General features: G+C 32.4%; 3 protein-coding genes across 3 annotated transcripts; 2 read left to right on the plus strand and 1 right to left on the minus strand.

The window, feature by feature from the left end:
* Positions 1–3,370: 3,370 nt before the first annotated feature.
* LOC146900289 (AP-1 complex subunit mu-2) lies at positions 3,371–8,822 on the plus strand. Its single transcript, XM_085736022.1, has 11 exons — positions 3,371–3,641; positions 4,089–4,235; positions 4,345–4,407; positions 4,497–4,673; positions 4,757–4,860; positions 6,666–6,773; positions 6,914–7,010; positions 7,108–7,205; positions 7,383–7,524; positions 7,634–7,756; positions 8,259–8,822. Exons 1-11 carry the CDS (start codon positions 3,513–3,515, stop codon positions 8,355–8,357), a joined length of 1,287 nt encoding a protein of 428 aa, XP_085592148.1. The 5' UTR covers positions 3,371–3,512; the 3' UTR covers positions 8,358–8,822.
* Positions 8,823–10,712: 1,890 nt separating this feature from the next.
* On the plus strand, positions 10,713–14,000 carry LOC146900290 (Tetratricopeptide repeat (TPR)-like superfamily protein). The gene is made up of 2 exons (XM_085736023.1): positions 10,713–11,018; positions 12,547–14,000. The coding sequence occupies exons 1-2, from the start codon at positions 10,791–10,793 to the stop codon at positions 13,789–13,791; spliced, it is 1,473 nt and encodes a 490-aa protein (XP_085592149.1). The 5' UTR covers positions 10,713–10,790; the 3' UTR covers positions 13,792–14,000.
* A 1,572-nt stretch (positions 14,001–15,572) lies between these two features.
* Positions 15,573–20,998, minus strand: LOC146900291 (protein neprosin-like). The gene is made up of 7 exons (XM_085736024.1): positions 20,477–20,998; positions 20,296–20,382; positions 19,982–20,191; positions 18,792–18,956; positions 17,752–17,805; positions 17,469–17,615; positions 15,573–16,017 (listed from the first exon to the last, which is right to left on the minus strand). Exons 1-7 carry the CDS (start codon positions 20,780–20,782, stop codon positions 15,640–15,642), a joined length of 1,347 nt encoding a protein of 448 aa, XP_085592150.1. The 5' UTR covers positions 20,783–20,998; the 3' UTR covers positions 15,573–15,639.
* Between the last annotated feature and the right edge of the window lie 2,708 nt (positions 20,999–23,706).

Genomic DNA, 23,706 nt, shown 5'->3' on the forward strand with positions numbered 1-23,706 from the left:
TTTTTTCCACTTGTTACCGAATGATATGGAGCATAGTCCAAGTTATTCTCATCTCAACTAAAGTCTAAAATATAATGGTTGAGTCAGAGTATAATCATATAATAGCGTGCCTTCTTTCATTAAATTTACCTAGGTTCCTAAAAATTTGCTTTAGATTAGTTGTGTGAAATGGCAGTGAGGATGTTTAGATAAATGGAAAAGCTTAAACCAACCAATGATCTCTGCCACTTTTCTCCAGTCGTGATCGGCCATCGTATACCACTACACACACTGGAGTATATTAGGGAGCAAATAATGACATTTGAAACTGCAAAAAAGGCAAATATATAGGCTAGAAGTGAACTACGACGTGTAAACGTATTCTCCTGCAAACAGGACTAGAGGTTGAAGACAACCTCCTTGAAAATATTTGTTAATGCCCAGTTGGGTTGTCCCATTGAAAACCATAATTTTTCAGTTCAAAATATTTAAAATTAGAAGGCCATGTCTAATATCTCAAAAAATAAAGGGTAGGTCTAAATTTGAGTTGTCATTATATTTTTTTCCCCTCGTATGTTCACTTCATTAAAGATAATCATATATCAAGTTGTTGCGCGTTAAATGTGAGTACCTCTCTCAACTAGGGTTACTTACAACCAGTTGTAGCTTGTTTTCTTTCAATAATCTCCGAGTCAACCCCTCTTGCAGTATTCACCATGTATGTTTGGGAATAATAGCCATTGTGACTCATTAGGCCGTCAAACGAGGTTTGACGTTCGCTAGACCGAGTCTAGCATAGCTAACCCTTAGATCCTGGAATAGTAAGCTAACAGTTAGGGTATTACACTTCAAGAGAAGTGGAACTAACTCGAATACGCGCGCGCGCAAAGAGAGGAGCAAGCAATTTGATGGTGGAGTATGACCAAGTTCAAGACTTAATAACTATTTATAATAAGAAAAATAATATTTTTAATTGAAAAATATAAAGATGATTGATATTTCCGTAGACAATTGTAACTGGTAAATTATTAATTTAGTGTCACATTATTTCTCTTACAAATTGATGAGTCACCCATAAGTACATGGATGAGATGATAAGAGATCTCTTTCAGCTTGACCATTGGTCTTGGGTTTGAATTACATCAATGATAAATATCTTGAGTGTAAGATTTTCCACCAACTGCGGTCCAACATGGCTCGGATTTGACTTTATAGTTTCACGCAAATGATACCCAACCCACAAAAAAAAAAAAACTGATGAGTCAATGAACACTTACTACAGTTTGTCATGATTCATGCATCCTGTAGGGCATGTCTTTCATTTATGTCACAAACTTGCATTTTATGATGCGTTTATTATTTTTTTTCCTTTTTTTTGACTAATTATATTTTCAAATATCGGTTTTTAAATTTAATGCGCACTTTTTTTAATGAGATTTGTCGCAACTCTTAATATTATTGTATTATTATATCTATGAACTTGGCTTTTTTTTCTTCTTTTTCAAACATTAGAGTAATATATTATATTAATAGTCTAAGATCCATCGTTTCTCTAAATTTCTATTCTTTGATTGGAAAGAGGTGGTGTTGGGACACTTTTTGGCTGGAACCATCCTTGTGCATATTTTTTTTCCTCTTTTAATATATAGAGGGAGGGGGAGAAGGGTAGAGAGAGACTAGGCTCACTCACTAGTCAAGGGATAGTATTGCAAAACTGTTTTCAATTCTTGCAAAAAACAGTTCTATCCAAAATAGAACAGCAAGTACATTAAACTATAGGTTTAATCTTTGAAGTAATGAACATAACACCTATTCAGTGACATGTTAAATGTATATGTAACTCTCAACTTGGACACCATATGATTGCCAAATGATTTTGGGGGATAATTATTTTGTTCTAGCCATAAAAGTTCAACCAAAATCCATAATCCTCCGAACTAAAACACCTAATCGTCTTTCTCAGACTTTTTGAAAAAAGCACATGCAGAACTAAAATGCTCATAGTGATTCTCTATTCAAGATTTAATAGAATAGTTCTAGGAGCTATAACAATGTCCAAATCATTCAATCATAAGTTCTATCGTAAACAAAAAAAAATGTTAAATGTTATTAGTTTCTATACATAGTGTGATAATCAAACTATTGATCTCCTTATCACTTAACTCCTTAACTCTCCCACTCCAGTCACTAAACCATCGAGCATCTCCAACCCTAGAACAAATTTGTGTTCTTAAAATATTTTTGTGGGACCAAAGATGCCAAATAGGATTTAAGAACTCTAATTGAGTTTTACTTCATTGTGATTTTCAATCCCTAGAACGTGTTCTTCCTGCACAACTGTTCTCCAGCAAAGCTAATATGTCACTGTTCTCCAACGTTTAAAAATAACAAGAACTGTTTTTGTTTGTTCTTATTTATGTAGAATATAGCATTGGAGATGCTTTAAAGTGGCATCTTTGTAACATATATTATTTTCAATTCTCACCCTCCTCTTAAACTATTCACTTAGTAAGTGAAATTGTTTTGTGTTCAATGTTTGTTGATCGTTAAACAAAAACTCATTGCTACATGATAATGATGACCTAGTGAGAAGACCCTCACACGTATATCTATTAGTTGTGTGCTGTTGGAGAAGTGGAACAACGACATCCCAAAAGATTAAGTTAAATATTAGAGTTTACAGCTGATCGGTGAGTAAGACTAATAATGTGTATGTTCAGTGCTATATGTATTCAATAAATGATCATGATCGCGTTAAGTGGAAAAATTTAATAAATTAAGATAGTTATATAATGATTTTTTTCCTCTAAGAAACGAAACTATAAGACTTAATTGTTATTATAAAAAAAAATATATAAGACTTTAATTGTTCACAAGACTTTTGACCCGTGCGTCGCACGGGTTTTATCGACTATAATAGATACCAATAAATAATCTTTAACTCGTAAGATCATTGATATGGTAGAAAATATTTTATTAAAAAAAAAGGCAAGCCGATAGGAATGAAATTGGTGTGGAATGCATTTTTTTACATGGAATTTGTTAGGTTAAATAATTGCAAACCTAATAAAGCAAATGAGCGGAAAAAAATTAGGTTAAGTTGTCGGAGACGTAACAAAATTAATAAATAAGGATTTTCTATTTGTTGTTCAAGCAGGGACTTACTTTATCCCTTTTCTTTTTTCTTTTTAACTAAACTGATTCCTTTTTTTCCTTCCTTCTTCTTTTCTTTTTAACCAAATAGATTCTTGCAGATTATTAAAATTGAAAAAAACACGGTAAATGTTTCTTTAATGATTTTCCGGTTCTATGTTAATTTCTGAGTATTGCAAACGGCATCGTTTGGTCAGAATCCGCACTTTCAAGTCTCCACCCACCTCAGCACGAATCTAACATTGCAAAACCAGAAACTGAAATAACTAACATGATTCCACCTTCAAACATTGCGAACTGAACCCTAACTTCTTCTTCTTCTGATCCGATCCTGATCCATTTTCCGATCCGATCCGATCCAGGCTCGGAATCACTCTCCAATGTCAGGCGCAGCCTCTGCTCTCTTCCTTCTCGATATCAAAGGCCGCGTTCTCATTTGGCGCGATTATCGCGGCGATGTCTCCGCTGTTGAAGCTGAACGCTTCTTCACCAAGCTCATCGAGAAAGAGGTTCATTCCACACCTTAATTCTCATTTCTTTCTTCAATTTTGCAATAATTGTTACTTTTGTGCTAATTATGGTTCAAATTTGAATGGAGAGAATTTTGATTGCTGCTGTTTTGTTAGCACCGATACTTCTGATCTAAACGACACTACACCGACATGTGATTACATTGAATTATGTGACTTTTCTCAAATTATTACGGTGTAAGAACGCATGATTTCATCTGGAATGGAAAATTTTGATTAATGTTATATGAACTCTTAGAACCGACATGAATTAATTGAAAGCAATTACATGTGTTTGTGTAAGACACCGGATATGCATAGTCGGTGCTGCATAGGTTAATAATGGTGGAATTCGAATTGAGAAATTTCGATCGCGGTTTTGTGAGTTTTTTTCAGTGTTATGTTTTTGGGAAGATGAATGAAGTTTTGTTTTGAAATTGTGCGCAGGGAGATCAACAGTCTCAGGATCCAGTTGTATATGATAATGGTGTAAGCTACATGTTTGTACAGCATAGCAATGTTTACCTCATGACAGCAACTAGACAAAACTGCAATGCAGCTAGTCTCCTTTTCTTCCTACATCGAATCGTTGATGTAAGCACTATTGCTAGTTTTGGTTTTGAATAGTTTGAATTGAAAAACTGTATATTAGTTTGCTGGTTTATGCAATAATTAATGATTGATTGGTATGTGATTGAGGCAGGTTTTCAAGCATTATTTTGAGGAATTGGAAGAGGAATCTCTTAGGGATAACTTTGTTGTTGTGGTAAAGTTTTTGTTTATCTCTGTTCTTAGTTCTTTATTAATTGCGTTAATTTGTTTGAGTATAACGCTGAATTCTTCTGTCCTTGGCAGTATGAACTACTTGATGAAATAATGGACTTTGGTTACCCCCAATATACCGAGGCGAAGATTCTTAGCGAGTTTATCAAGACAGATGCTTATAGAATGGAAGTTACACAGAGACCTCCCATGGCTGTAACAAATGCTGTATCTTGGCGTAGTGAAGGGCTAAACTACAAGAAAAATGAGGTGGCCATTATAAACGTGAAGATGTATCATTTAGATATGTGATTTTATGGTCTAAGCCACTAACTAATGGATTTTGTTTTCAGGTTTTCTTGGATGTGGTGGAGAGTGTTAACATACTTGTCAATAGCAATGGGCAAATAATTAGGTCTGATGTTGTTGGGGCACTGAAGATGAGAACATATTTGAGGTTTGCTTTTATACTTTCTACGAGAACTGTTGAATTTCATGCTATTGAGATTGGCTACTAGTTATTTGGGTTTAGTAATATGACCTGCATAGGGTTTTTGTTGGGGAGATATGTCCAAAATAATTTAGTTACTCAATTTCAAGGACGTGTTTGAGCAGGGATTAGATACTCAAAATCCTTGAAGCCTCATGATCTCTTTTCGAGCTCACTACATTATACAAAGTTAAGTAATTAACACCACTTAAACACAACCACATAAAATCCTTGGGAAAGTGTTCCGAAGGTCCAAAGATAAGCGATTTCCCATTATTCTACTTGACTTGAAGGTGTTGTTGAAATAGCTCACACACGAGCAAGTTAGGTTTCATAATTTCCAGTAGGGTGTTTGGAAGGGTTTATTTGTAGTTTATTTGGAGTTCTCATGACATAAATAGATGTGTAATTGTTTCAAAGTACTTATGAAAACAACATGCCTATAAATTGTTCTAAGCTTTTTTTAGTAAGTTCCTTAGAATAGCTTCTAAAAACAGCTTATAGGGACTTCACCCGTCTTATAAACTTCTAAACACAAGTGCCCTAAGGGCACTTTTTAGCATTTCCCTTACAATTAACACCCAATTCATTCCTTCATTTCATCCCCCAGCTTGAATTCTATTATATACATTTTCCTCTACTTTCCATTTTTTTGATGAGACTTTTGAGGGGAATTGGCTGCATAATGCTCTGCAATATTTGGCTGGTTTTCAAGCTGGTTTTCTTGACAATAGGGATGGGACTTTTGTATGGAACTGCCAGCATAAAGGTCCCCAAAGTACTTTATAATTTACACTCCTGGAGGTAGGGACTTAAGATAGTAACATTCTGGTAGGATTGTTATCGATTTGTCCAAGCTATTCTCCTTGAGGATAAGGGGAATGTGAGCTAATTTTCCCTAGTTTCTTCTTATAAAATACAGATTTGTATAATATGGGGTCTTGGACATGTTTTGTTAGAATATAAGTATGGTAAAATAGTTAAGGCTTGGCTGTTATGTGTATAAATAGATATATGAAGAATGGATCAGGCTTGGCTGTTATGTGTATAAATTGTTCAAACACAACAAAATATCATAGTTAAAATAAATATATTTGTTCAACTCAAGATTTAAGCATGGTTATACAAATCATCCTTAAATCATATTAGAAATACATTTTTCGAACAAAAATGGTTATTATAGAAGGGGTAAAGTGGCATAGAAGATTAAAATGACACCCTCTAGCAGTTGAAACAAGTGCACCAGCAAAGAATTACAATAAGAAACGTGAGAGAAAGAATGCCAGAGTTCGACATCCCACGGCCAGAGTTGAAACACATCCGATAAAGTATTTCTAGTCTAACAAAGTCAAACCTGTACCGAAATGAGAGGGATACTATATTTAAAACCACAGTAGTTTTTCTTTTTCCTCAAAATTGCCACACCCACACATTCGGCAGCGTACTTGGCCAAACAAACAGGTGCTACAATGGTATGCACAGTACGCACACCATACATCTATCAGCCCTCAATACCTACCTGCCTGCTACCGGTACTTCACTGTTTTAGTCGGGTCTTGGATGTGTTTTGTAAGAATTTAAGTATGGTAAAAGGTTAAAGGCTCAAGGTTCACCATTGGTGTAAGCCTATACTGTTATGGAAATCGTCTAGGGCCCACTGTGTTATCACTGGAAGACAACACTTATTTTGTTTTGAAGTATCTATTAATCTAAGAAACTTCTGTGATTGAGTAAACTTAAATGTTTCATCCATGTCTTGTTGTGTAATACAGTGGCATGCCAGAGTGTAAACTTGGCTTAAATGACAGAATATTATTAGAAGCACAAGGTAGAGCGACCAAGGGAAAAGCGATTGACTTGGAGGACATCAAATTTCATCAGTATGTATGCTTGATTTTCTTCTTATATTAACGAAGTTAGTTGTACATTTTAATATACTCTCTACAAAGCATGTTTATGAGTTTATCTCTATTCATGAATCTTTATTCTATTTCTCAATTTGTGTTGATACTTGATGAAGGTGTGTGCGATTGGCCCGATTTGAGAATGATCGAACAATTTCCTTTATCCCACCTGATGGGTCATTTGATTTGATGACATACAGACTCAGCACACAGGTTGGTTTCCTCTAGATATGATACATTCTGTTTGATTGGTGGTGACATACAAATATATTTTGAGAGCCATTGTTGATCATATGATATTTATTTCCAGGTTAAGCCTTTATTTTGGGTGGAAGCACAAGTTGAAAAGCATTCAAAAAGTCGGATTGAGATTACGGTAAAAGCTAGGAGTCAATTTAAGGAACGTAGGTACTAATATGGCTTTTTTTTTCCATATATGTTCATGTTTCCCCTGTTTTCCATCATGGAAGATACAACTACTTACCTTGAATTTATGGATTGACTTGTTTGATCGAGATTTTAGACCACCCCGTATGTATTTATTTCTCCATCTATTAATTAATATAATATAATTTAATTTTACAGCACTGCTACAAATGTTGAGATTGAGTTACCTGTGCCTGCTGATGCAACCACTCCAAATGTGCGGACATCAATGGGATCTGCAGCATATGCACCTGAGAAAGATGCATTAATCTGGAAAATAAGATCTTTTCCTGGAGGCAAGGTATTAATTGACTTGGAAATGGTGTTTCTTTTCCATGAATAGCACCCATGATTGATACTCACGTCGATTGTGAAATAACGAATTTGGTTCTCTTGTTTAATACCATCAGGAGTACATGTTAAGGGCAGAGTTTCGTCTTCCCAGCATAACAGACGAGGAAGCAGCTCCCGAGAGAAAAGCTCCTATACGTGTAAAGTTTGAGATACCATATTTTACTGTGTCCGGAATACAGGTATTTCTTAATGTACAAGTGATTTTTCTTATTTTCTGAATATCTGTTATTCCCATTTCTAGTATTATGTATCTTTCATTGCTTCCTGCTTTATTTGTCTGTTGGTGTCTCACATTGTCATTTTCATGTTTTCCATGGGGCTGAAAATATTTTGTACTTCAAATTTGTTTTCACACTTTTGTTTATATCCAGTTCACTGAGTGTTAATAGATAGTAAATTCTTAAATTGGAAGATAAATACTGATGGGTAAAAAAACATGACATCATAATTGGATTAGAAACTAATATACATAATTTTACGCCTTTCCGTGATCAACAGTTTTGTTTTGTGCACTAGTAATATGAATTTTACAAGGCTTACTAAATCAAGCTTCAATATCCACATCATATAATGTTAGAATCACTGTTGACCACACATATTGTATTATCCTTTGTCAGTTAAGGAGCCTTTGATTTATTTAATCAAAATGCTAATCAAACATTATATTGTTTTGATTTATAGGTAAGATATTTGAAGATTATTGAGAAAAGTGGGTATCAGGCTCTTCCATGGGTGAGATACATAACAATGGCTGGAGAGTATGAGTTAAGGCTTATTTGAGTTTTGTACGTTGTTTGGTGTTCAAAATTTGCCAAGTAAACTGTACCATTCAATGATCAATGACTGAAGCAGGTGGTCTGTGGAGGCAGTCTTAAGTGGAATTTATTAGAATATATTTGGGCAACCACAACAGATGGTAAGTTGCTCATTGTCTCGAAAGTGACTGTCAACTAATATTCATGAATTGACTGTTGGCCTGAACTCTTGGAACTCCCTTCGGTCAATTGTGTGTTGATTTATATATTTGTAGACCCCCTTTTCTTTGTAATCAGAATGTCCATCTTTGCCCGTTGATGTCAAATTGTATTTGATTTACATTTTTAAGAGAACCAGTGGTTTTTGTTTTTGGAAGGAGACAGATTATAGGAAGAAAATTGATTGTGATACAGCCCATGTATGAAGGACCAAATGTAAACTTATGTTTGATTGTGCATTTACAAAGTTTTACACATCATCTGCAGAAAATCCTAGTTGCGATCCCTTTGTGTTTATAAGGTTAGAGTTTAACATGAAGATAAGTTTCATAGATTTTGGATATCAGTAACAATGAAGATTTATGAGAAAATGCAAGGCCATAAAGGAAAATGAAAGAAAATGAACAATAAGGAAATCAGCATCTCTTTCACTGAAATCAATGTTACATGTTGAGGACTCTAATATCTATAAGCTAAAATATTATACGACAAGCTAAGCGTTCTGTTATTGTTAACTGAAAACTAACAAACTTCTAACGTGTATTTGTTGACAGAACGATTGATTTCTTGTGATTACATATAATAACATAGCTGTAACTATCTGTTTTACAATTTTCAAATCTCCCAAAGATATCTGAAATTGCAACTTAGACAGACATTTAGTTAGAAATTATAATCTGAAGCAAGAACATGTTTGACAGTACGTGAGTTGTTCTGAACATTTCTTCTTGTTAAAAACAAATCTAACTCTTTAAATTATGTAGGGTTGACATATAATAAGACAATTGAACTTCATTGACCGGGAGCTGTAAGTGAAGTTGTAAAAATTTCTAAACAGGGTTGCTATAATCATGATAATCATAATTTCTAAAAGCAGAAGCTGAACGACTTAAGCATACATATATAAGAATTAAGAACAATCTATAATCTTGAAACACAGGATCTACTAACGATGGATTACTAAGGATGTCACGTGCCTGACTAATATGGACCTTATGATAAGGTTCTCATAATTGGAATCATAGCCTATATGTCACGTGACTGACGAATGAGGTTCTTACTCTGATGTAGTAATGTTCTTATTTGATTTTAATAAAATGAAATAAAAAACTCTTATCAGCGGGAGTTAACTTAGGCTTGATATTTTTCAGTGTGAGTTAACCCACATTGAAAAATACCGAACGTGGGTTAACTGATAAAGGAATGAACAATTTTAAAATGGAGAAGAGCAATCTTCAAAAGTTCAACCAACGAAAATTGATCCAACTATATTGTAGTGACATGACAATCAAACATGACATTTTGCTTCATAGCACTACCGTGCCACAAATTTAATCTTGGTAGACTATGAAAGATGAGCTGAAATCTCTATTTAATGAACATTTTCATATATAAAAAGATATACACAAAGAATAAAATATTTTAAATTCTATCATATTCATATTCACATATATATTGTGTCCATCTCTCTTCAAGTGAAATAGAAATATTCATTTAAATGGAAGGGAACTCTATCTCTAATACAGTAGAAACTCTTTAATTTAATACTCGGTAAATTAATAAACTCTCTAAAATAATAAATTTGTCCGGTCCCGACTTGGGCCAATGTAAAAAATTGAAAAACTCGATAAAATAATAAGATAATAATTTTTTGGGAGATCCCTTTATAATTTTCGGTCCCAAGAAAATCATAAATTAATAATTCATAGAAACTGAAAAAAAATATATTAAGAATACATTGAACACATTTGTTCCTCTTGTTTACATTTACTGTACTTTAAAAGTCATTATTGATTTCCAATGCATATGAACACAATAGTTACTAATTTACGTTGAGTCCCAATGTTCGCTGCAACATAATTCTAAGAGGCATAGACTAATTTGCCTTTTTGTTTGGTATGTACAGTATAATTACTTAAAAACTCTTTAAATTAATAATTATTAATTTATCGATAAATTAATAACTCTCTAAATTAATAAATTTCTCCGATCCTGACATTATTAATTTATAGAGTTTTAACTGTACTCATTACGTGTTATATCTAAAAATTGTCGGTGCGGATAGCAAATTTCTAACTCATTTTGAACCTTGAGAAGAACCACCCCACAGCCCAATAATTTCCTCTTCCGCTTTTGATTCTTTCCAGAAAATTAGGTTTCGCTTTCTTCATCACTACACTATAGTGAACACTTTTGAATCTCCGGTTACGCTCATCACTGAGAAACAAGAACGCCAAAAATGTCTCTGATGCAACGTTACGGAAAATGCAAAAGCGTTGTGAAACGATCAAAAAAGTACTTAGACGAAGCGCTTTACTTGAAACTCTTCAAAGACGGTGGTTCTGAACTTAACGTTCGTCAACAACTTAATCAGTTTATTAAGAGTGGGAAGCGCGTTTATAAATGGGAAGTTGGTGATACGCTTAAGAAGCTGAGACAACGGAAATTATATCAACCTGCTCTTAAGGTATTTTTACATTTAAGCGCTTTTTTTAGGTTGTTGTTATTTTCAATTTCGATTATTTCATTTTTGAAAAATAAGATTATGTATTGGCTTGGATCTATAATGTAGTTGTTCTTTCTGTATGTAAAATTGGGTTAAAGGGATAGTGTTGTTATTAATTTATGTTCTGTTTGGATAAACAGCATATTTGCAGCTTATAGCATAAGTGCATTTATCATGATAAGCGCTGTTGTATATGATTACATAAATTATATCTGTAGAAAAAAGATAAAATGAAGTTAAATTGTTTTTGTATATGCTATAAGTTTCCATTAACTGTTTTGGAGAATTTATGAAAGTAGGCTAAAAAGCTTATGAAAAAATGCCATAAGCTGTTTTAATAATTTCTCTTAGACAGTATCACAGAACCTATGCATGTAGATAAGCTCAAATTAGCCAATCTAGAAGGGTTAGTGAGTTGTAGTTTAGGAATTATGGATGTAGATGCGTTAAATGCTTATGATATGAATTTGGAGCGCTTATTTTCAAACAAAATTAAGCTATATCTATATGTTTCTTAGGCACTGTTTAGAAAAATAGTTTAATGAAATGCTTATTGCATATACACTTAACATATAAGGGTTTATGTATACAATATTTCTATTACAAAATATTGAAAAAGTCATATTATTTTAATGTTAGCTATAAGCTGTTTTCATGGGTATTCTGAAAAGCTTATGAAACTAAGTTGAAAAAAATCGATGGATATGTCAGAAGCGATTTCTATAAGCTTTCCCAAACATGCTCATAAATGCTTATGTTAGTCGATAAGATAAAATAAGTCAATCCAAAACCCACTTGGGTTGGCCTGGTGGTGTGGGCTTGGTACCTTGGGGTGTACTCCTCTCAAGGTCTCAAGTTCGTTTCTCTCCGATGCCAATTTCGGTGCACTAATTTGGCTTCCCAAAAAAAAAAGTTAACCCAAATTTGTGTGTTTCTAGGTTGTTATTATTATTTTCAATTATTTCATTTTCTTCAAAATAAAATGATATATTAGCTTGGGTTTGGAGTGGAGTTATTTTTATCATAGAATCATAAAATGAGGTTTTGAAGTGTTGGTGTCAACCTTTGTTAGGCAAGGTAAAGGTAAACTTTGTTTTTCTGCATAATTTAGCTGGCAAATTGTTAATTTTTTTTTTGGTGTGTGGAATAGCCTTTAGTTCTGCTTGGATATTAATATCAGGTGGTGGGTGTTTTGGTTCCTTTTGCAATTGGTTTTGTGCTAGGGTGGATTGCTTATAGTGTGGTTATAGGTGGATTTGTGCCTGTTTTAAGGAGGTTTGATTGTTCATTCTGTGTGGTTGTCTGTTTTTGGTCTTTTGTGGTTTCTGATTTGGCTTAGACTCTTGGTTATTTTTCTTGTATGTTGATGTTGATTATGTGGTCGTGTCTGGAACAAAACCATGCAGCTCTAGATTTAGAGATTATACGTAGCAGACTCTGTGTTCCATAATTTATATTCATGGAGAATGCACTTTTTCTTGTGTTGCAGCTATCAGAAACAATGGCCAAGAGGAATATGATAAAGACCGTCAGTGACCAAGCTATACATATTGATTTGGTTGCAAAAGCTAGAGGTATTGTTGCTGCTGAAAAATATTTTATTGATCTCCCCGAGTCTGCGAAAAATCATCTGTGCTATGGTGCACTTCTCAACTGCTACTGCAAAGAGTTGATGACTGATAAAGCTGAAGGTGTCATTGAAAAAATGAAGGATCTTGACTTTCCTTTGAGTTCACTGTCTTATAATAGTCTTATGACTCTTTATACTAAAGTAGGTCAACCAGAAAAGATTCCGTCCATCATTCAAGAAATGAAGGCTAGCAATATCATGCCGGATTCTTACACATATAATGTATGGATGAGAGCTCTTGCTGCAGTTAATGATATTTCTGGTGTTGAAAGGGTTATTGATGAGATGAAGAGGGACGGTCGAGTCACTGGAGATTGGACAACATATAGCAACCTTGCGTCTATTTATGTTGATGCTAACATGTTTGAGAAGGCAGAAGGTGCACTTAAGGAATTGGAAAAGAGGAATGGTTACAAAGATCTTTCTGCTTATCAGTTTCTAATTACATTGTATGGGAAAATAGGCAAAGTATATGAGGTCTATAGGGTCTGGCGGTCTCTTAGGTTGGCATTTCCTAAAACTGCAAACATAAGCTATTTGAATATGATTCAGGTTTTGGTTAACTTGAAAGATCTCCCAGGAGCAGAGAAATGTTTCCGTGAGTGGGAGTCGAGCTGCAGTACTTATGATATTCGAGTTGCAAATGTTTTGATAGGGGCATATGCAAAATTAGATATGCTGGAGAAGGCTGAAGAACTAAAGGAGCGTGCTCGGAGGAGGGGGGCCAAGCCTAATGCAAAAACTTGGGAAATATTTTTGGATTACCATTTGCGGAATGCAGACTTTAAGTTGGCGGTGGATTGTTTATCCGAAGCAATCTCAATTGGTAGAGGGAATGGTGAAAAGTGGGTTCCATCATCTGAGACAATAGGTATTATGATGAAGCACTACGAGCAAGAGAAGGATGTTGATGGTGCAGAAGAATTCATCGAAATCTTGAAGAAATCTGTGGAATCTGTTGGGGAAGAGGTGTTTGAATCATTGATTAGAACTTATGCCGCTGCTGGTAGGACAAGTGCTGCTATGAAACGACGATTGAAGATGGAAAATGTGAACGTGAATGAAGATGCCCAGAAGTTGCTTGAGGCTATATCCGAGGAGTGATTCATGTAAATTGAGATGCTGTGTTCTTTCTTCACATTCTGTGTTGCAATAAAAATTTGATATTTCAATTTAAACATTTTGAAGTGGCGCATGCCGTATATGGTTTTCAATATAAGAGGTGGACAGTAGAAGTCACTCATCTCCTTTTGAAGGAATGTCTACACCAACCATTATATGGTTTCTCAGTATAATCTTTACTCCTTGATTTATCTTTCTTATTATCCATGCAACCTCATGATTCTTTTTTGTGGCATGTGCTTGTTGTAGGTTTTTCCTTTAAGCCAATACTTCATCTAGAAATGACATATGATGACTCTATTTTTTGATATCTGATGCAATTGTTGGTGACTTGCCCATCTTAGAATTTTAAATATCGAAGCATTAAGTCATTTAAACGTATCTTCTTGAGTTAAATTCTTGCAGAACAGATCTTCTTGAGTTAAATTCTTTAAAAATTAATACATTGCCAAGGATATGATGCCCTGCAGTGTACACTATTAATTAGTGGTCTCAATTTTGGAAATTTCACTATGTAGGAAGGTAAATAATATTCAGCATTGCAATTCTATTTATAATCAGTGCTTCGGCTTTTGTAATTTCCAACACTAAGTGAAGCCAAATTACAATCAAAACAATGACTCTGTCTATTTCAAGATCTTTAAGCCGTGAACTTCCTTTAAAAAACGTAAGAGGCCATATTTGAAGCTCTCCACCCTGCATTCAGCCATTCATCCCTAATCACTGCCTTAGGAAACAATGTTATATGCACATTTTCTTTACGCATCTCCATTGAAAATGGAGGAAGAAAGAAAAAAAGAAAATGGAAGAAACAAGGTTTTTAAATTTGAATTTTCGTCTTCTCATTTTTTTGCATTTGATCCCTCTACTTATTTATGTTTTTTGGTTTTGGCTCCTCTACTTATTTTCATTTTTTGGTTCTGGCATGCGCGCACACACTATTCTTGGGATTAGGTACTTGTTTCCAATGCAAATAAATGTCTCTTTATCACTTTATCATTAAACAACAATGTTGAAGTGAACACACCAAAAACTTCCCAATTCATCGAGCATCTCCACAGCAATTAAGGATTTTCTTAATCAACACAGAAATACCAAAACTATAGAAAGAGATCATTCAAATATATGGAGAATGGAATAAATAAATAGCATATTTATCATAAAGTTAGAAGCATTATCCATCGTCTTTACACACACATGAGCAACCTATATCAAACCTCTCAATGGTGGCAATATTTTCTCTTCCCTACATTTTCTTTGCATTTTCCTTAAGCAGACCCTATGTTGTGTATATGCTGATGATGGTGCTATCACCATGGATCAATATTGTTCATGCAGAAGTCACACATAATTTGTAATTTGATAGAACCCAAGACTGTGGACCGTCATCTCTTTAGCCATTGACCATGTGCAGAAGAAATTAGTTTGATCGTTAGGGTCTAAATAATATTGGCTTGAGTATGTCGTTTTAGTTTGTGACATCTATGTTTATTCAAAAACTTTATAAAATTATAGAAACACAGGCAAAAATCATTTCATTTTAATATCATATCTTTGTTTTATTTTCAATGTACTAACTTCTTCGCAAGTATATCATTGCAAGCAAAGCAGGAGAAAAATAATTTATATTCTCTTTAGACATTTACAAAGAGTCCAGGTAGTATTTAGTAATGGAACCATTAATGAATGATTTGTGAATAAAAAACATATGAGCAAATAAAAATTTAATTTGAACATAAAAATAAATCACCCCAACCAAGAAATGAAAGAAGAATATTTTTTCAAAAAAATGTTTACCTATATAATTGTAATTATGTATTATTCATTTTCTTAGGGACATTTTACATTCCTTCCAGGACCACCATAGTAAAAGTAATTTCCCCACCCATTATTAGTTCCTTCTTGTATATTATAACAATTTGGACGGTTAGCTACAACATTGAGATTTGGCAAGGGAATCAAGCTGTTATCAGAATCCACAACTTGCATATTTCTAAAGTATGCAGCTTTTGCAAAACCCTCCTCAGCAAAATGTCCACTACCCATTTGGGTAGAAGTGTGAGACCCTGTTGACATTGTATTCACTATTTCTCCACCAAATTGAACCATTGTTGCACTATCCTTTAAGTGTGTGAATAGGGATGATGGCCAATACCCAATCAAGTTTCCAGATCCATATTCAAGCCACCAATTCCCATGCTTTGGATCCTACACGCATAAATAGAAGCAAAGTAAACTATATATGAAACACAAACACCAAACGCGCGCGCGCACACAAAAAAAAAATACTATACACAACACTAACATTGTGATATAAACCTTTTTAATAGTTTAAAAAAGAAAAATAGAAGTAACTGAATTAATATAACCACATCGAACACAAGCATATGTTAATCATCTGACACACATTCAATCTGAGGTATCAATGTTACCCTAGTAAATCTTCAACGATACAACTTTTGTTTTGTGACAAAGTTAAATTACTCAAACATAAACATAATCATTAAGAGCAGCACGTTAGCTGACATGATAATAGAAATGAGTCAAAAAGAAGAAAACAAAGGTACCAAGGTGGTGAGTAAAATACGCAAAATATTAGGGTTTTGTTAAATAAGAGAAAAATGAAGGAATAAAAAAAGGTGTGGCGTTCAGAATTATGGAATATCTTTAAGTTGTAAAAAGCAAAGGAAAATGATGTTCTCAAAGTGCTCAGAAAGAATGAGGGAAAGTAAAAAATATGATAAATTATGTGGTGAAAAAAAGAAACAAAAAAGGGAAAGAAAAAAGAATAAAGAAAAAGAATCTTGAAAGAGATAAAAAGCATAAGGGAGTTACATTCAAATTCACAGTGCATGCGTGTAATGTACCAAAGTAGTAAAGTGAGTAAATATGGTACCTAAATTCACTAACATTTGAACACTAGAAAATTTTGTTCATTATATTGTTTTTCTCCTTTTGTGTGTCATTTATGTTGCTTTTTTCATAACAAATTATTATGTTGTGAACATGTTATAATAAACTTGCCCTTTGCTTCTTCTACAATTCTACATAATAACAAAATTCGAAAGCATATAATGAGACTTCCAAACTAATGGAGTGCCCCATGCCCCTACCATGCATTGACCACACTTTCAGCTTAAATTTTCCTTTGAGACTTTGACTATGAGACTTCAATATTTTGTAACAAATCAATGGTTAGTTAATTTGGTTATTGAAGTTAAAAATATTCAAATGTTCTTTAAAACTAAAAGTTTCTAATCACATTAGTTACTACGCAACAATCTCATGGACTAAATTGACACTGGAATAATTATAATTAATTAATTGAAATTTTTTTATTTCGAAGAACTATTTTATTTTGTTTTAACTTTAGTAACTAAATTGACTTATTTTACATATTTGAAGCTGTATTATTATTGAAAATAAGTACTCCATCGTGCCACGTTTATAAACAATTTTTAATTTTTCACATTCATTAAATAACAGATGTATCTAGACTATATTATAATCTAGATATATCAGTTATTTAATAAATTTTAAAAAAATTGCTTATAAATGTGATCGGATGAGCAGTAAATACCAGTAGAAACTTAGAGGGATATATACCAAATTACCCATAATCTTCTAAGGTCATTTTGGTATTCTGAGCAGAAAATTACCTTCCAGATCATTAAGCTTATATCAAATTGGCCTCCATTATATGTAGAAGTTGGAGAAATTGCTGCTCCAATAGCAATATTACTGCTAGTTTGAACAAAGCCAGAGCAAAGTAAATTGTAGCACCCAGTTCCTTGATATGCATCAGTCTGCAATTATTACTAGCAATTATCATTTTTTTAAATACATTTTTTATTAATGGGTATCTTTCACTTGAAGCAAGTAGTAGTATCAATCATAGATATTTTACTTTTCCACCTCCCTTGCTTCAATCAATTTACTTACCGTCCAATAAGTGAAGAATCTAGGGTAGCTATCCCCATAGAGCTCTGGGCTGACCTGCATAAAAATTACTTAAACTTAGCTTGATTGACCAATACAAAATTAAAAACATTGATGAAAATGAAGGGTAGTTGGTTGACATTCTAACTGCCTATTTAATGCAAAACCAAATCCAATCAATTTAAGAATTTTCGTGTAAAATTAGTTTAAAAAAAGGGAGCTTCTACGGTGCAGTCAGTAAACTGACTTTTTTGAAAAAGTTAATTTTGATTTTAATGTTTGATTCATTTTTAAATTGTTGATTACTGGTTAATGATCAATAATAATTCATCTAGTAATGCTTGCAACATCTTGGACTTACAAGTACTATTTTATCGTTGGAATCTTTAACAGAGTTGATGATATTATGTGATAGTCTTAAGTTACACTTTGTGGGGTGCTACGCTTATAAAAAGGTAGGATAAAATTAGATTAAGTGTAGTCTTGTTAATCTGATGAATTGATGATACTATGAGGACTGAACTTTTGATGTCATTGTACAAACAGTGGGGTGTTACTCATTACATTTTTGATGTTATAGTGTTAACTTCACCAAAAAAGTCATTCTTATGACTTCACCATAGAATTTTCCTTAAAAAAATTGTGTAAAAGATTAATACTATACTCCCTTCTTTCCAAATTAATTGTTCTATTTGTTCATTTTATATATATTAATTGTTCTATTTGTTCATTTTATATATACATATCAAGAAAAATGGATAAATGGAAAAGAGATAACATCATTTTTATTAAAGTATCATTATTAAGTATTGGATTTGCATTTATAATTTTTACTAATACATAATCAAAAATATTAAATGTCAAAAATATCTATGTGCAACTGTCTACAATGTCACTTATTATGAGACGTATGAAATACACGTAACCTTAAAATGACAAGTAAAAAATGAGTGGGAGTACCTACTAAAAAAAGCAGTGCAAAAGAAGTGATTGAATGAATTGGTTGTCTAAGATGAAGTAATTAATGAAAATAATCAACATGCCTGCCAACCAGCTTCAATGGTATTGAGATCTACTCCAAATGAACCAGAGATGATCCATATTTGAGACAAGCTGAATTCATATGGACTTTCCACTTGTGGGACCCACACATTTATGCTAGCTTTTGCTCCATAGTACTCATTCCCACTCACATATCCAACTGCATGCTGTGCATCATTAAGAAGAACCAATTTGTTGTTAGTACTTTATTTTCAAAAATAGCACAAGATTTATATTAGATTCAATGTTGGTTTTTGTTGTGTCTAAGATTATTTCTATTGAAGATAAAAATAATTGGTCCACCTATTAATAAACTGAGAAGTGAGTAACCATGAAATTCAGTGACCACTTTAAATTGAAAAAGGACTTAGCTTCATGAGTAAATTAGAAAGACAAAAAAAAAAAAAAAAAGAACACTTGTCTATTATGCTTTTATCAGAATATTATTTTTGGAAGAAGTTATCATAATATTATTTTGTTTGTATTAATGTGAGACTACAAGGAGGATTGGTTGGTACTACAGATCATTTTCAATTTTTTTGTGCTAATCGTACTATCTTCATTTTCATACTTCTAAATTTTTAAAAAAATATAGTATAAAAAGGAAAAGAAAACATTTGGAATTTCTCTTTTATGACCGATATTAATTATTTCAAAAGAAATGAATGGATACATATGTTTTTGTAACTTATAAAATATAAACAATTGTTTTAGTCTTTATAAATTCTTTTTGAACTGTTTCAAAAAAAAAAAAAATCTTTTTGAACAATTTTTAATCTTTATTTTTTATAAAATTTAATACATACTTTAGTCCTTATGTAGGAGCTAAAATCACAAGTTCTTATAAAGAAAATATAGACAAAAATGGTCAAATTTCTTTTACGGAGACTAACTTTTCTTTTGGAAGGCTATAAAGACTAAACTTACCACCGTAATTTTATATAAGCCAAAACACATTTAACGTAAAATTAAATACTCAACTACCATATGCTTTACCCTCAAAAAATACTACCATATGCTTTACCAATTTCCATTATCTATCTATGTTAAGTTGTTTTTTGGGTTATCTCTTAAGTTGTTTATTTATTCCATACTTTACCATAATGAAAAGAAACATAAAAATATATAATATAAAAGAAATTATGAGACAAAATAATCTGAGTTTCTGTTGTTTTCTGTGATGGCATTGTACCTCATGTCCATCGCCGGTGGTGTCCATTCTAACACGTTTCAATTTTCTTCCAAATGTGTTAATAGAGCAAGCTCTTAACATGTCATCTTCTTTTATTCTTCTAATCGGAATCGTTCCTTCTGGACATGATTCACCTGAGAAACTCCACAATTGAAAGTTATAATTTTCAATGCCCATTTGCTTATGCTCTCTTGGTCTCTCCGGAGGATCCTATACACATAAAACCGAACAATTATAAGTTGAAATATAATTATATAAAAGAAATTTTTTATTTTAATTTTCACTCAATAGAGAAAAAAAACTAAGAAAAATACCAATGGTTTTTGTCCTCTCAACATAGGATGGTCAAAAGCTGGTTGTCTATGAGACATAACACAATCTATGATATCACCATCAGGACTCTGCGGAAAAACAACACAAACACACATTACACAAACACCATCTATTTTTTCTTAAAAAAGGTTGAGAAATGTTTTGAAGACATTTTTAACATACCTGAATTGTCTTAACAGCAGGCTTGTTGATCCGTCGAAGATGCATTTTTATGGTCCTCCTAAACTTGTGAAACTCTTCATTTGGTAGAAAAGTTTGATTTTGGCCACTTGTTTCTGAAGAATAAACATGACAAACCAAAGAAACAAGGAGAAGAAAATGAAGGAGGAGGGAGATGACTGGGAAGCTGAAATCCATGTTTGTGTTTGTGTGTATTTCTCCACATTTGTGTTGTTTTCTTGCATCAAGAAAACAAATTTGAGTGTTCTTATATTTTGGTTTTGTCCATTGGAACAAATCTAACCCCATATCCAATCCAACAAAAATATAATATATGACCAGTATTTGTAAGACAATCTAATTACTCATTCACCATTTTCAAAGCCTTTGAAGCCAAGAAAATGCTCTCCCTTTCTCTCTCTGAACATATTTCAGGGAGACTTTTGAGTACTTATATATGCTATACATAATATAATGTTTTCTCTTTTGACGCGGTATGATTATAATAATGTTAAAGAATATCTTGTGTAAAAAAAAATGTTGAAGAATATCTTTAAACAACGATTTAGGAAATACAAATATTTTTTGAGGGAATTTATGAAATAAAATATTCAATAGATTTTTTTGAAGGAAAAATATTTAATAGATTAAAAGTATAAAATTATTTAATAATTTATTTATTTATTAATTAATGAAAGAATATTTAATGAAAATGTTAAATGCATCTTAATTATACTTTTTTTAGTTCTTAAATGTAGTATTATTTTTATTTTTTACTAAGGAATATCTTTGGGCATATTGAAGCATCAAAGACGAGTTGATTTAAACAGTTCTGAATCTAAGTTGAAGCAGCAATGAAAATTATCAAATCTAAGTTGAGAAATAAGACGGGACATGGGTTTTTAGCAGATAGCATGTCAGTTTACATCGAAAGGGAAACTAGTGAATGTATTAGTTCTGAATCAATTATTGATGATTTCAAGTCACTCGAAAAGTGTAAAGTGAGTCTTTAGGTATGTAATGATCAACTTTATATATTATGTAGTTTAAATTTTGAATGATCGGTTTTTGGTTTATTATGAATGATTTATATATTATATTTTAGTTTATTTTGATGGCGGGATGACGGCCACCCCAAACATATTTGTCTGGCTCCGCCACTGCATCCATCACCGGCGCATCCTCCTCCATCTTCTGTGTTGTTTAAAGAGCTATCTCTATCTCTCTCCACAAACCCTATTTCTTGTAAATTGTAAGGTAATGTGAAATTGAATGTATTTTCCTTCAAATATGATTATTCTCTGATGATTACATGTTCTTTGATTGGTTATTTTCCTTAATAGTTTCCTTCAAATATATTTTTCGTTGGTTTTAATCAATTTTAGTTACCTCTGATTGTTTAATTTATGGTTTTTCAAGTGTTGGCTCACTTTGAGTCCAATTATCTCTCTGGTTATTGCTTTTTAGCTATCTGTTCAAGTGTTTTCTAATACAAATTTCATCCACTGAAATTTGGGTTGTGGTGTTCAAAATTGTGAAGATTTGTTAATTTTTTCCTTCTAGATTCTGTTAAAATAGATTTTTTTTCCTTATGATGGTTTAGTGATCAGGAGAAGATTAATTTGCCATTTCATCTTCGACATTTCCTTTTTGAGGCGCGCGAATCATCAACTTTGAAAAATTTATCAACTATTCAAGAATTATGCTCATGTTTGGCTCCTGCCATTCCTGCCAAGGAACAACCCAAAAAATACTTGTTGCTTGATAGGTTGTTGCGCCTTGTTATGACTCTTCCGGTTTCTACAACCACAACTGAAAGATCTTTTTTCAGCGATGAAAATTATCAAATCTAAGTTAAGAAACAAGACGGGACATGGGTAGTTAGCAGATAGCATGTCAGTTTACATCGAAAGGGAAATTAGTGAATGTATTAGTTCTGAATCAATTATTGATGATTTCAAGTCACTCGGAAAGCATAAAGTGCGTCTTTAGGTATGTAATGATTAACTTTATATATTATGTAATTTAAATTTTGAATAATCGGTTTTTGGTTTATTTTGAATGATTTATATATTATATTTTAGTTTATTTTGATGGCGGGATGATGGCCACCCCAAACATTTTTGTCTGACTCTGCCACTATTTGAACTTCTTTCAACTTAAGTGTAACCAAAAGAACTTCTTTCAACTTTATAAGAGATTTCGAGTTTGAGAGAGTTTTTTCTTCTAATACGGTCTTTTTTAGTTTGACGGGTTAGGCTTTATAATTGCACGTAAAATATGTACAAATTATAACTAGAAAACACCAGGTCCAAGGGTAAAGGTCATTGTTTTTTTTTTTTTTTACAAGGGGTAAATGTCATATATATATATATATATATATATATATATATATATATATATATATATATATATATATATATATATATATATATATATATAGGGGGCTGTTAACTTGCATCCACCTAAAAACATTAAGATGCAAGTTAACAAGCTGCACCTACTAGTTATTTACCAAAACACCCATGTTTTTATATTATAAACAAATATTATTTATGCTATTTACGGAAATGTCCTTTTAATTAAAATAAAGTTTAATAGAGACAAAATGGTGTTTTAGTAAAGTACAAGTAGGTGCAGCTTGTTAACTTGCACCTTAGTGTTTTTAGGTGGGTGCAAGTTAACAACCCCCTATATATATATATATATATATATATATATATATATATATATATATATATATATATATATATATATATATATATATATATATATATATATTCTTCTATTTACAAACATTTAATTCAAGAGATTCAATCCAAGTCATTTTTTTCCTTGGCAATACCAACACATTCTTTTGGGTATAATAATTAATACATACCAGACATATTTGGTTAATTAGTCAATATATTTTTTATAAACCTATTTCGAATATTTTGTTGACAAATGTCGGCTTGCTTATAAGAAATTAATCTTATATCTGCCCAAAAAATTATAATAATTCACTTTATTGGGCTTTTTTTATCCTAAATAATTTGATGTGAGATTTGTTTTAGCATGTATAATGGTAAATAACTTGAAGAGACGCTTGCAGTTCTCCCTAACAATGTGGCAACCAATTTTCAGGTGCTTAGTTCTTTCATGAAATACGTATGTCACTTTGGTCATTACAGTAAAGGATAGGAGTTTTGGCACATTGTACTTGTAAATCTCTGATGAGATAAAACAACCAC

The sequence above is a fragment of the Medicago sativa genome, chromosome 8 (assembly GCF_051527215.1).
Source record: "Medicago sativa cultivar Bolivia chromosome 8, Bolivia_mono, whole genome shotgun sequence".
NCBI classification, from domain to species: Eukaryota; Viridiplantae; Streptophyta; class Magnoliopsida; order Fabales; family Fabaceae; genus Medicago; species Medicago sativa.

Bases quoted from the DNA above. Each gene is read 5' to 3' on its own strand.
- LOC146900289 (XM_085736022.1), top strand. From the start codon at position 3,513: ATGTCAGGCGCAGCCTCTGCTCTCTTCCTTCTCGATATCAAAGGCCGC. The intron at 7,011-7,107 runs GTTGGTTTCCTC...ATTTATTTCCAG, and splicing joins CATACAGACTCAGCACACAG to GTTAAGCCTTTATTTTGGGT. The intron at 7,525-7,633 runs GTATTAATTGAC...TAATACCATCAG, and splicing joins GATCTTTTCCTGGAGGCAAG to GAGTACATGTTAAGGGCAGA.
- LOC146900291 (XM_085736024.1), bottom strand. From the start codon at position 20,782: ATGGGGTTAGATTTGTTCCAATGGACAAAACCAAAATATAAGAACACT. The intron at 18,957-19,981 runs GTACAATGCCAT...AATGATGCACAG, and splicing joins CCACCGGCGATGGACATGAG to CATGCAGTTGGATATGTGAG. The intron at 17,616-17,751 runs GTAAGTAAATTG...TAATAATTGCAG, and splicing joins GATTCTTCACTTATTGGACG to ACTGATGCATATCAAGGAAC.
- LOC146900290 (XM_085736023.1), top strand. From the start codon at position 10,791: ATGTCTCTGATGCAACGTTACGGAAAATGCAAAAGCGTTGTGAAACGA. The intron at 11,019-12,546 runs GTATTTTTACAT...CTTGTGTTGCAG, and splicing joins TATATCAACCTGCTCTTAAG to CTATCAGAAACAATGGCCAA.